At 48.2% G+C, this 13,519-nt stretch overlaps 1 protein-coding gene across 1 annotated transcript; it reads right to left on the bottom strand.

The window, feature by feature from the left end:
• Positions 1-5,094: 5,094 nt before the first annotated feature.
• LOC120820548 (pyridoxal kinase) lies at positions 5,095-12,961 on the bottom strand. Its single transcript, XM_040178461.2, has 11 exons — positions 12,548-12,961; positions 8,747-8,801; positions 7,375-7,479; positions 7,194-7,277; positions 7,054-7,088; positions 6,885-6,970; positions 6,509-6,554; positions 6,307-6,418; positions 6,080-6,216; positions 5,915-5,981; positions 5,095-5,341 (listed from the first exon to the last, which is right to left on the bottom strand). The coding sequence occupies exons 1-11, from the start codon at positions 12,626-12,628 to the stop codon at positions 5,226-5,228; spliced, it is 924 nt and encodes a 307-aa protein (XP_040034395.1). The 5' UTR covers positions 12,629-12,961; the 3' UTR covers positions 5,095-5,225.
• Positions 12,962-13,519: the final 558 nt, after the last annotated feature.

Here is a 13,519-nt window from a genome sequence, read left to right as displayed (position 1 = left end):
GGTGAGGATATTTCACAGGGCGCTTAGAAGCAAAAGGATGAAGTATTCACATTTTTAATCAAAAATAATGCTGCATTTAATGTGTATTTTGTATCTACAGCTCTAAATATTCATGGTCGTGCTACATACACAAAGACAACTTTAAGAACTGGTTTAAGAACAACAGAGAATCCAGGGGCAATTTTAGTTAGTTAAAAATGAGTCTCATCGCTCTCATCAGTTCAAATGAACCCACTGTTGCCAGGGTGCCGGACGAGTTACACGAGATGAAATTCTCCCACACTGCTCCACTCCTCCGCTCTCTTCACGGGCTACCGGTTTCTGCCCGCATCCAGTTCAAAACACTGGTGCTCACGTACCACGCTGCGAATGGATCAGGTCCAGCTTACATCCAGGACATCAGGTCAAACCCGACATCCCGACCCGCGCTCTCCGCTCTGCGTCTGATAAACTGCTTGTTCCTCCTCACTGAGAGCAAAACACTCGACTAGATCACGACTCTTTGCTGTCCGGTCTCCTAAATGGTGGAACGAGCTCTCTGAAGACACCAGGACCGCAGAGAGCCTTCACATCTTCAGACTCGACCTCCACTAGAAACGTTAAACGAATTGTAGCACTTAAATCTTACTTATAATGGTTCTTATCTACAGCAAGTTGTAAATCGGCTTATTTAATGAAATTGCACGTTCTTGTTCTTTCGAGTTTGTATCCTTATGGTTGAATGCACTTATAGTAAATCTATTTGGATAAAAGCGCCAGCTGAATGACATGTAATGTATTTATTCATTCAGAAAAAGGAATGCTCCTTACGTAACGACTATACATATTTAGGAAAGTAATGTGTACAATTCATTGTAGAAAGTGCTTTTATTATACTAATGTTGTTGGGCCACCATTTATATTTTCTAAATGTTCTTTTTAAAAGTACTAATAACCACTAATACGTACTTATTTTATCATTATGGTTATGATTGGGGTTTGACCATGTTATACGGCTGCAGTACAGGTGAACGACCCTCTCAGGAGCAGACTTGTTCTTCACACTGTTTCAGCCTGAAAACCAAAATCACAATTAGATCCTGCAGTTGGAAAACAAGGCCTTTAAACTGAATTCTGGGGCTTTGAGTCGAGCTTTTTCTCGTCACAGAGTGTTTTTCTTTTGAGTAAGTAGACATTTAAATGTTTGGCCTCTTTTCAGGTCGGTTTCTCTCTGCAGGTGAATATTTGTTCCATAAAAGGTTAAGTTCAAAATGCAGTTACACATTAACCGACTGAGACCAACATTTGGTCAAGCAGGACAAACAATATATACAAAAATAAGAATCAGTGATCAAATGCTCATAATTCTTAATCTCTCTTTATTGCATTAGAACATACATTTCTCATATATATCTATATATATATATTTTATAAATGTGAATTTGTACACTACAATCTTTCATTGTAACATGTTAGAAAATACTCGTAACGCTCCAAAAAACATAGCACTAAAAACAGTTACCGAACAATGATTATTACATTTCCTCGTTTTTGTTTTGGCCACCAAGAACAAAAAAAACAAAACGGTCAGTCGGGGGGGGGAGACGGGCGGTTGGCACAGAGGGGGGCCGTGTGTGTTCATGTAAAGTACGTCCGTTCGTTAGTAACCAGCTGTCTGGAGCTTCAGACGCGTAACTTAAATTAACTTTGGTTGCACAAAAACAAACCAGTGACTACGTAGAGATTTGTTGTTAATACATTTAATGCAACATTCACACCCAGTACCTGCCAGGTATAAATGTCATGCAGTTAATTAAACTGTTTGTATAAGATAAGATAAACTCATAATACTCAGAGACGTCTGTGTTCATGTAGGATCTGATTATTAAAAGTTATTATTATTAACCTGACATATTTAATAAAGTAAACTCTACACTTAAAAAGGACTTGAAGTCAAGATTAATATACTATTCAACATCTTAAAAGTCAAAACTTGCCCTATAAAGCCACTTCCTGTTGTCATAATTGATTTCTTTTAATTGTGAATGAATGAATTTAGTCCTAACGAGCTACGGCATCTTTCTAAATCTCTAATGGTGCAACTCCAAGTCAAAGAAACTGTCTCTCTTCACTCAGTGGAGGAGTTACGAAGAGATCGGGTGCAACCTCAGTCCAGATGTTTGGTTAAACCTAAGAGGGCAGCAGCAGCGAGGACGGAGGAGGAGGGTGGAGCAGCAGGGGCGTTAAGTTGCATCACACGAGAGACACGGAGGGCGGAGACGGAGGCGGCCTGAGGACCAGCGAGTGACTCTGGGTGCAGTACAACCATCTAACACACAAACACACACACGCACACACGCACACACAGCGCTACGGACACGGCGGCGGGACACTGCAGGGAGGCGTGGGACGGATCTATCTGCATGCAGGAGGGAGGGTGGAGGAGGAGAGAGAGCGGAGGACATGAGTCCCCCCCACGGAATGATCGTCCTCTTGAACAAACCCTCCTCTCGTAAAACCACTTTACTCGGTTTCAAACCTTTGTGGTCTTTTTTTGTTTTGTTTTGTTTTACTTCTCAGGGATTTCCACTTTCATAACACACAGACACACAAAACCCTGTGACCATAGAGACATTACACACATACACACACACACACACACACCTTCTTGAGAGCCAGTAGTACAGCTCACTGGTTGGTGAGCAGGAAGCAGAGGGCGGGACTACAGCGAAGCTTACAGCCGATTGGCTGAGCAGTCTGTTACCGATATGACATGTTCTCGTATGAACTGTAAAAACAATTATTAGTCCAAGACGTTTGTCTAAGACGTGTTTTCAGATTCGTCGCTTCAGTCTAGAAAAAAAGAGGATAAATCATTATATGATTATATAATATATTAACTGTTTTTGTTGCTCTGATGTCTTACGTCACTGATTATCTTCGGGTTTTGAGTTGTTATTTGAAGGAAATGAACCATCAGGCAATTTGAAGAAAATTAGTGAACACAATTTTCTATCATTTTATATGATACCTCCTAATTGGTTTGATCAACCAAGTAATTGGTTGATCAAAAAAATGCAAAAAAACATAATTACAACAAAAATGATTGAAATAGAAGCTCTTGGCATTATGCAAACTCACTTCTGCCTCATTCCAGGTGCATTTGCAGAAGAATATTTATATTTAAGACATCTCATGTGTCCCCCCCCCCCCCGACCCCTCCTCCGCCCTCAGTGAGCAGTGTGGTGGTGTCATGATTCCTAAGGCAGTATCAGTCTATAGAGAAGCGACGGCAGTACAGAACCTCACATCCGCCATCTGGGTTTCATCTTTTTGTTTTTAAGCCTCCAGGTTGTTTCCGAGTGATCTCAGTTAAAACGTTAACAATATTTTGTTTACTGAACCTTGACATTGGGAAGGAACAAGTGAATTGTTGTTATAATCTCCCTTGCTGTGGCTGAAGGCACGTGATGCGTTCCTGACAAATATATTCATGCAACCTCGTAGGAGACAAAGTTATTGCTTCAAGGGAACACGTCGGCGAGCCAGCAGAACAGAAACCTTAAATAGTGAATAGTGGTGATTAAAAGTCCTTCTTTGCTCATTTAAATAACAAATAACTTTTAACATTGTGGCGAGTAGATTAGAATATCGCTCATCTCCACTTACAGATACTCTGGATATGAAGATTTCTATATTGTTTTAGGGAAATATAAAGACCAAACATTTTTAAAATCTAGATAGACGGATTTGGGGTCAATAACAACAACCGTTGGCTAAAAAACAATGCGTAAAAAAATATATAATCAATTACTTTGATGTCAAACTAAAGCAGGGCATCACATTAAAAATTGCATTCTTTCGTGACCACAGAGGAGCGTGAAGTGGCCTAAAAGACGTTTTCTAACCACAAACATTTACAGAGCTGCTACTGGACGTTGGGAGGGGGAGCGGGAGGGGGAGGGGGGGTCGACTGTCAGACACGGGGGTTCGGACCCCGGCTGTGACGGCGGTCGGCTTCGGCACCGAGGAGGCGCTCGCTCTCCATCGGGCCCGTTATTTTCTTTACGTCGTGTTGCGATGAAAGAGAGGCTATTAGACAGCTACCTAATACAATGAGGGGAAAACGACTGGAGGGAGGGGGGGGGGGAGAATGAGAGGGGGGGGGCCACAACCGACCCGAGCGCCTCTGGTTCTGGTGATATGGTAGCGGTCTATAGCACGGCAGCATCAACACAATGGTCCAATAGACAGATCAGATGGTCTAACACAGTTATAGTACAACATCTATACATCAACTTTACATTGTGCATCTTTTTTTACCGTTGTTGTATTTTTAAGAGGGGAGGGGGGGGGGGGTCATGGGGTTAGACTTGGTCACCATTACATCACTGGTTTAAGACGGCAGAGAGAGGGGGGGGGGGGTAGTGGTGTGCAGAGCCACGGATAAACAGCGTTAGTCGCTTTAGTCCTTCAGCACCGACAATGTTTGTGCTGCATCCTGCTACTTGGCAACTGTGTGTGTGTGTGTGTGTGCGTGTGCGGGTGTGTGTCGTTTTTGGAAGTATTATGCAAGTTGAGCGGAGCGGCAGTAAAAAAGCATAAAGGCCAGTTTTAGACATAATAATTTAGAGGTAGAGTTTTGGAGCGTTCAGCAGCTGGAATCCATTCAGATCACTTTGGGATGAATGCTGCAGGCGGGCGCACCGGACACTAAACACAGGTCACGCGTGATCCGATCACAGGCGCTTTGACGACGCGGCGAGATCCTCTTAAGTACGAGAGCTCGACGAGTGCTAGTATTAATCGGAGGACAAAAAAAACTTTTTAAAAACTCGACTTTTAGCCCAAATCAGGCGTTCCTCCGCCGAGCCGAGGATCCGGATCATCTTCAGTGAGCTTCAGCGGTACGTTTTATACGGCATGTTTTGAACCCTACAGCTTTCTAACAAAACACAACCCTGTCCCAGGGTTGGAGAGGTCCGAACCCGCCGTCTATCCATGGCTCTAGTTCCAAAAGGGGGGTTTGGGTCAAAGGGTCACAGGGGACACTGAGAAGTTAAAGGAGTATAAGGGCGGAGGCTGAAAGGAGCACAGGGGGTTACCACACTACGGTTTTCTTTCTTTTTTTTTTTTAAAGGAGTCTGGATGATGAGGTGTCGACAGTCAGGGTTCACAGCGATGAGATTCTGGATGCGAGAGGTTCAAGAGGACGAGGTTGGCGTGAGTCTGATGGGTCGGTAATGTTAGGATATGACCGTGGCCTCCAAAACTATAGCAGGGTCTTCTATGTCCGCTTTACTCTGAACCATCCTCAGCTCCAGCTGGGGCGGACTGGGCCTCCGACCGGGCCCTGCTAACTCTGAGAGGAGACACAGGGGAAAGAGGGTTTGAAAAGAAAATACAAGTTTGGACAAACTGTGCCGAAGCCACGTAGAAGTCTTTTATGCCACCTGTCATGACTCCAGTTCTGTGATACAATTCAAACCCCTGTAGAGTTTGTTTATGTGTACCGGCCTGCTCTTAAATGCAACAAGCGCTTTAAACTCCTCGTCGATAGGAGGCAACGTCAACATTTCTACATCCCTCGCTGCTGGACCTTTTCTGTCCTTTGGTGGACAAACGTGTGATGAATGTACACTGAGAGGTGCTTTAATAAAGAAACGGTGTGATGGACAAACTGGGATCCTCCATCAATCCAGTGAGGTCTAATTAAAGAGGTGACAACCGTGATTTGATTTGGTGATTTGGCCGTTTTTCACTAAACGCTGCAAAGGAAAATTATATATATATAACATGTTAAAAAGACGCATCAGCGTCTGTGGAGAGTTAAGTGTTATAAAAGAAGCAGATGTGTTTTTATGACAAACACTGCCGTCAACAAAGCCATTTACAAAACAAACATGTCTGAACACTTCCTGATGAGTCTTCTCACCGTGAGCGTAGGAGATGGTCCTCTGGATAACGTGGTGCATCACTGAAAACGTCTTCTCACAAGCCATCTGCCCAGAGGACAACGGGTCGTTAGCGGTCGATAGCTTTTCTAACCAATTAAGAACTGGCCCGGCCCCCCCCCTGGCCCCAGCCCCGCCCACCCTACCTTCAGGTCATCGGGGTAGTGGTGCGTCCACGCCAGCAGCATGGCGGCGAACAGGTCCCCGGTCCCCACGAAGACGGCGTCCACCTTGTGGACCTCCATCCGGACCCTCTGCGTCGTCCGGCTGCCGTCGGGACGAACTGAGCGGCACAGCAGAGAAGACACGTTTTGGTCTCCGCCCCCCTCGCCTCGAGACCGCCGTTATGATGCACACGGGGTGTGGCGCGTACCTTTGCGCTGGCTGCCCAGCGACACGAGGAAGCGGTCTCCCAGTCGGGAGGGCAGATCGGAGGAGGTGATGACCACCGTGTCCGGGCCCATGGCGTGGAGGAGGTCCATGACCTGCGGACGAGTCGGGCGGCGTAGCGATTAACGCGAGAAGAATCGAGCAAAGCGGGTAAAGGGAGAAGGGGGGGGGGGGTGTGTGTTTACCTCCACGGCGTCTTTCTCTGTGGTGATGTTTTTCCCCGTCAATAATCTACAACACAAGCAAACCGCGATGTCACAAACACTGAAAGAAAACAACACAGAAGGACACAGATTCTCCCGTTGAGGAAGGAAACCTCGGAATAAGTTACTCAAACCGGTTACGTGGAAACTCAGAAGGCCAAAGTGAACCTTCAATATGGCGGAAAAGCTTTAACAAAATCCTGCAGAAGTAGGAAAACACCACCGGGTGGAGTAACTTCACCTTTTTTGACTGTGGCGTTGAGTCAATGTCTTTAAAGAGACTTATGTCTCCATGCTTCTTAATGGAGGAGGTACGACAAAGATAAATAGTTATAATAATAATAATAATTATACTCACTCTGCCTCGAACTGGTTAGGGGTGATGATGTCAGCGACAGGCACCACCTTGTTCTTGTAGACCGGATACAGATTCTGAGGGACGTACTGTGAGAGGAGACGCGGCGGTTAGAGTCACATGACACCAAAAAGAAAGACCACGCACGCACACACACACACAGTAATCTCACCATAGATCCATGATCGCCGAGGACGGGGTCACACACTGAAAGGACACAAACGAGTCAGACACCCGAGGAGCTCCACGGGGACGCTGCGTGTACTCTGTGTAGTACTCCGTGTAGTACAAGTAGGACCAGCGGGTTCTTACCGTACACCAGGTTGGGGTTGGCTCTCTTCAGCTCCTGAATGATGTCCACTACCATCTCCAGGAAGGACGTGTCTCTGGTGTAACCTGAACACAGTCGTCTCGGTTATTTGTTGGTAATGTCACAAAGCCGTGGAATGAAGCCCACGACGGCGCGCGGCGGCGGCGGCGGCGGCGTTCTCACCCGTTAAGACGTAGTCGTACTGGTGGACCTTGTTCAGCTTGATTCCCTCGTAAAGGACGTGCAGCTCGTCGGCCGTCAGCACCTGGCCTTTCCAGTGAGAATAACCTGCGGGAGGACGGGAGCCATCGCTTTCTTACACACTCTTCCAGCTGTTGCACAGATGTGCTTCCGTCACACAAAAAGAACGCCATCGTTCTCTGCTTAAGACCCCCCCGCGCCCCCTTATTAACAAACACACCCCCATTGTGTGTTGATGGGGTTTGTGCGTAATTGTGTATCTGGGGTGTGAGCACGTGTTGCGTGTACCGATCCAGATGTGCACGGACTGCGGAATGCGAGCGTGCACGTCGATCTGCGTACAACGACATGTTTGCTGCAGGCCGATGATGTCGCAGCTTCAGGTGAGTCACAGCGGGTCACGTGGTGGTGGTGGTGGTGGTGGGTGGTGATGGGGGTTCTGGTTGCTAAGCAACAAGCCGGGAAAAAGCCAAAGGGGCTGAGAACGAGAGATGAGCAGTCGGAGCGCCGTGTGTGTGTGTGTGTGTGTGTGTGTGAGAGAGAATGAAGGCCGGCCTACTGATAAGAGCTTCTGTCGTCATCATTGCCCCCCCCTCCCACATCCCTTCCTCCCTCTGGCCGTCTCTCTGATTTAAATAAAAATGTCCCGTCTCTCTCTCCGAGATTCCAACGTCGTCTTCAAAATGTCACAGCGGATTACAGACGCTTCCTTAATGAAAATTGAGAAAATGTTAGAAATCCAATTGACGAGATCTGATTAAACCGGCGCATCCTGAGTGTTAAGGTCACTTGAAACCGACGCGGCGGGTGTGAGGAATCGACGGTGACCATGACGACCGAGGACCACGACGGGCATCAGACACCCGCCAGCCACATTCCTGCTAGTTTGTTTGATTTATTAAAGTCTCCTTGTCGTAAACAAAGCAGGTTGCATGTCACCTTAGAAAATGTCTCAGTGAGGTTCCCGTTGAAAGATATAAAAACAGATATATTCCTTCTTTCAGTCCTTAATATAATCCTATATTTGCCATAAGGCAACTTTCATTAGTTTCCCACACATGTCGGTACCCAGAAGCTTTGCACCGTGTCATAAGTGTGTAGTCATCGAGCTGAAGACCGAGCAGAGAGTTCCTCAGGATGACTCCACTGGCTTTGGCATCAGACGGAGGGAGGAAGCCTGTGTGTGAAGTGTGAATGAATGAGTGTGTTTGTGTGTGTGTGTGTGTGTGTGTGTGTGTCCCCCAGCTGCTCGGAGGTCAGCCAGTGAGGTCTCTGACCTCCCCGAAAAACATGACTCACACAGCCGTCCCCCACACACACACTCATTAAGAAATACGCTATTTTAGCGTCTCACCTGTGTGGTTGGAGAACTGGACGGAGTTGATGGAGTCCACCTCAAACCCTAAAACCTGCAGGTCAGAGAGAGGAAATACATGTTTGTAAGCGTAGTAGTGCAAATACGCCACAAAATGTACACAAATGTACACGCGATGTCGCTACCGAGCACACGTTTTGTCCATAAACATGCAATAACACTATAACTGATACTATACATTTGCTCCTCTCAGTAAGAAGAGAAGAGTCTCCTTAAAGCAGCGTCACATGACAGGAATATAGTCCAAACCATGGTGGCTGCTCCCGTCTCGTTTTTTTATTTAGAAGATTACTTTAATTACCAGAAGGGGCGAGAGGAAGTCGATTGTTCTCGGGACAACGTTTTCAATTAGGCTGAAACAGGAAGTGAATGACTTCTTTGTTCTTTTCAATCAGCCGCCCCGTTGAGGTCAAACTGTCACAACATAATATGATCTGAATATAAAGTGATTATGACTCGTCTTCCTCTGAGAGGTATTGTGTTCATCGGCTGAGCTCAGCGTCCTCGTTGAGGAGTCCGTCCTTTGAGGTCAGACCAAGGACGCTGCAGTTCACGCCCTTTTAACGGCGTCGCTGCTGGGCCGCGTGACCCCCCCCCCCTCCCGCCCCGCCCCCTCCTTTTCTCCGAGGAGGCACTTTGCCACCCAATCCCCGATGAGGGAGGCCCGGGAAGAGTTTGGGTACTTGTACGCTGTGTTTATCGGGGAATCAGCGGAGCGTCTCCTTGGCTGAGCTCCTCTACGTTCATTCACGCGTCTGCGTTAGCGGCTCGCGGCGATGGCCTTTGCAGACGCAAGCGGCGATGTTTCCCGCGTCCACCATTGAGCCCGTTGGCAGGAAAACATCCGCTGGAACGCACGACACACACAAAGAGCCGCCGAGGCCGATGGGAACGCCATTTGTTTGCTGGGTTTTGTTCGTTAACCAAAGTGAGAGTACAGAAAATGGTTCAAGTCCCTCCGCCGGGAACCATTTAGTAGATTGTCTCCTCCTGGACCAAAAGACACGTATTTTCAGTGAGACATAAGACTTGCTAAATCTCTTCAGTGATTTATCAATAAATCGGTAGTTATCTGTCCATCAAGTGATCGATCCATCAAAACAACTTCAGGCCTCGGGCACAATTGAAGCTCTGAACTCAAGACAATGAAGAAGAAGTGTCCTTACGGCGGTTTGGACATTATAAAGCAAGGCTCCTCATCGACGCCCCTCCGGGTAAAAGCACAAAGACGAGGACGGCAGCAGCGCAGCGAGAACAAACCACGGCGATAACACGCGTCAGCAGATATCCAAGCTGGCTGAAGTGTCCTTGAGCAAAGCACCGCTTCTGACACGCGGCTTTTCACCCAGAGGATAAAGAGAGAAGAAATAACGGTACTAAACTATTTGAAACATAATCTGTCATCATCAACCGGGGGGCCAGAAGACAGTGGCTGTCTCCATCCCCAGTGACGTCATCAGGAGGAATCCTGTGGCGGCCAATCAGAGCGCCGCTTCCTCTCACCGCTGTCGCCTGACACACGCAGAGAGAGAGAGAGAGAGAGAGAGAGAGAGAGAGAGAGAGAGAGAGAGGTAGGGATCCCCTGCACGCCTGCTGACATCATCATCATCATCATCATCCTTTATCTTAAACACCAACTAAATCACAGCAGTGACTGTGAGCAGTCGGAGCAGCTCCGTCACCGGCTCAAGCCTCCGTGGTGGTGGAGTCATGAAGGGACAGCAGAGATATATCAACCGAACACACTCGTACCCCCCCACAACCCCCCCCCCCCCCCCCCCTCCGTCTGATTACACAGCACTTTGACTGGATTTGTCTCCAGCTGCATTTTACATCGTTATTAATCCTCTTCACGTCACCTCTTCTCGTCTCCGGAGATTTGAGAGTTCCTGAGACTCTTGAATGAAATGAAACATAATCAGACATCAGAAATGTAGAAATGTCTTAGAAACACCCTGGTGGAGCAGCACGCCGGGTGCAATGTGCTGGTTAACATCAGTGTCTACTGGGAGCTGCACTGGGAACACTGGTGAACTCCATTCACACGTCAGCCTGCTGCAAACAGGCCCCAGTCCTCCAGAGTCGCCCCCCCCCCCCCCACCCACCCACTGTGACATGCATGAAAGCCCAGCAGCCATTAGGGCAACCACAAACCATGGTGAGAAGCGGGGGGGGGGGGGGGGGGGGGGGGGGGGGGGGGGGGGGGGTGCAGGGGGCTAAAAATAGCCTCGGCCCTTCTAGTAAACCAGCGCCTGTCTTTCGATGACAGACGTGCTGCCGTGGTCGCCGGGGACGACCTCGCTGCTCAGGGCACCGAATGAAGAAACAAAAACCGGAAACAATCGGCGGCATCGCCGTGGCGATCAGCGTGATCACCCTGCCGGCAACACTAGGTGACCTCTGTGCCCCTCCTCGGGATATCAAATAAATGAGTTGGGAGTTATTCCTTCTGCTACAAACTCTGCCTTCAGGGCTCTATCGATACGGTTAATGACAATCACTGTTATTATTAACGAGCATAATGCACGTGGTCTCTTCAGATGACCCCCTCCGTCCCCGTCGAGGAGGGGAGTCACATGAATGATTATGCTCGAGGAGCCAAACATTCACCAGGACACATCCGTCTTCTGTCTGCAGGTCGGCCTCGCCATGATTCAGGGTAACCTTTAGCACGATGCAGGGAATCGATAGGCCTGCAGTTTACTAATGTTTAAGCCAAGTTGTCCTCATACACTTATTATGTAGAATCTCTACATTTAGAGATGAATGAGCAGATTTACACAATGACTCCGGAGCTACCAGACTTCAAAAACGGAGAGTTGCGTGGTCTCCGTGACGCGCAACAGCACGTGCGCACAACCGCAGTCACAATCCGGCAACGCGTTCAACTGTCAGGAGGCAGACGAGCGATCATGGTGAAGAGAGAGCTGTGAGGGACACGTTAACCCCCCAAGTATGTAAACAGCAGCAAACATCTGTATCAACTACATGTCTGATCTGTTGTACGAAACTGAAGGTTATCACTGAGGGAGGCTGGATTTAAGTCCAGATGTTCTCACACACACACACACACACACACACACACACACACACACACACATTGTGACCATTACAGCTGTCTGTGACCCCCCGTGACTGGTTAACACATTCTGGGTACACATTTCCCTCTAGCCCGTACGTTTATCATTACCTAGCTATTTTTGAGTTTCGACCCGAGTAAGGGTCATTGGAGTAGTATCAGCAGCAGGAGGAGGAGGTCCATTATCGGACACGACGCCTCGTTTATAACGTCGAAGTTTGCTCCACAGCCGCTAAATAGCTCTTCAGTTCATCCGGTTATTTTCCATAGAAACCCCCCCCCCCCCCTAACCCCACAATGACAGGTGTCGTGCCACATGTATAACGTCAGATAAAGGCTAATAAAACGTGGCTAACGAGAAAGGGGAACAGGAGACGCGCGCAATGTGCAGCACACCTGCACGATTACTGCTCGACACCGAGGTGACAATCCGCTGTTTGGGGATTTGTTTGTGTCTTTAGCGGAAAAACGACCGCCAGATGCGACGAACTCCGCCGATTTGTGTTCGCGAAGGTCGGGCGAACTTTGTTCGGCTCAACGAGGCTGCACGTCGTGATGTGCACGACTCGGCTTGCCGATGACGGGAAAGTCGCAGTGAAGATTTTGAGGACACGCGCGTGTCAGACGGGAGGGGGGGGGGGTCCTGTCGTTTTCGACCCCCCCCCGTTGTCCGAGTATGGGTGCATGTCGGTTGTGTTTACCTGTAATGGGAAAGAGGCGCTCTTGTTGCCCACGTATCCCCGGACTACATGGCTCTGTATGGACAGAACGCGGCATTCCATGGCGGCTCCCGGTCAGCCGGAGGGAGGGAGGCGGACTGAGTATAATCCGTTACTTCCAACGTCAGTCGCGTCAACACATAACCGAGCAGAGGAGAAGGAACAACTTCGATTTAAAAAAAAAAAACAGCGCTGTCAGTTAGCGAAGAAGCGACGGTAGCTAAGCTAAGCTAGCTAGCTAACCAGCTCGTGCGGCGGTTGTAGCGGGTGATGTGCAGTGAGCGAGTGTGTTTGATGGTGGGAGAGAGAGAGGGAGAGACGGGGGAGGGGGGAGAGAAGCGTGTGGCACGAAAGGCAGACACGCGCACGCTCGCCGGTATTCTGCGCAGGCAACGTGAGGGACCGCCCGAATCCAGTGACGTCACCGCAGGGCCACTTTCAGCGCATCCGAATCAACACAGCTGGAGGTGAATGGATGTGAGTGACGCTCTCCCCGTTTTTCTATCGCATGTTGTTACATCACTCTACACTTTACACCGCCGAATTATTCATGACGGTGTTTTACATTCAGGCATCATCCCGATGTGTATTTCTCTGCCAAAACAAAAGGACACAGTTACAACAAATACTTGGTATTGTTAGTCTTTGTGCGGTGTGTGTGTGTGTGTGTGTGTGTTAATGTGTAACTGGTTGTGACTCACACCATCTCTAATCAGAGTCGTGACTGAGTGGGGTTCTGACTTGACAAAGATTGCCTCTGTGACCACACACACATACACACACACACACACACCTCTTTTATTGTGAAAGCACTGCTTTAATTACAAAGAATATGAATGCTATAACTATCATGATTGCACAATACAAAAAAAGCCAGGCCTGTTATTTCGTTTTTCAATGAAAAAAATAATCGAGTTTGAGGAGGAACATAACGAGGGTGTGGGTGGGTGTCAT

The sequence above is a fragment of the Gasterosteus aculeatus genome, chromosome 6, assembly GCF_964276395.1.
Source record: "Gasterosteus aculeatus chromosome 6, fGasAcu3.hap1.1, whole genome shotgun sequence".
Lineage (NCBI taxonomy): Eukaryota > Metazoa > Chordata > Actinopteri > Perciformes > Gasterosteidae > Gasterosteus > Gasterosteus aculeatus.
The sequence above is the reverse complement of the archived record's forward strand: the minus strand, read 5'-3'. Positions and strand labels throughout refer to the sequence as shown.

Coding starts and splice junctions, on each gene's coding strand:
- LOC120820548 (XM_040178461.2), bottom strand. CDS start 12,628: ATGGAATGCCGCGTTCTGTCCATACAGAGCCATGTAGTCCGGGGATAC. Junction 7,480..8,746: donor CCAGTTCTCCAACCACACAG/GTGAGACGCTAA, acceptor GTCCTCCCGCAG/GTTATTCTCACTGGAAAGGC. Junction 7,089..7,193: donor CAACCCCAACCTGGTGTACG/GTAAGAACCCGC, acceptor GTGTCCTTTCAG/TGTGTGACCCCGTCCTCGGC.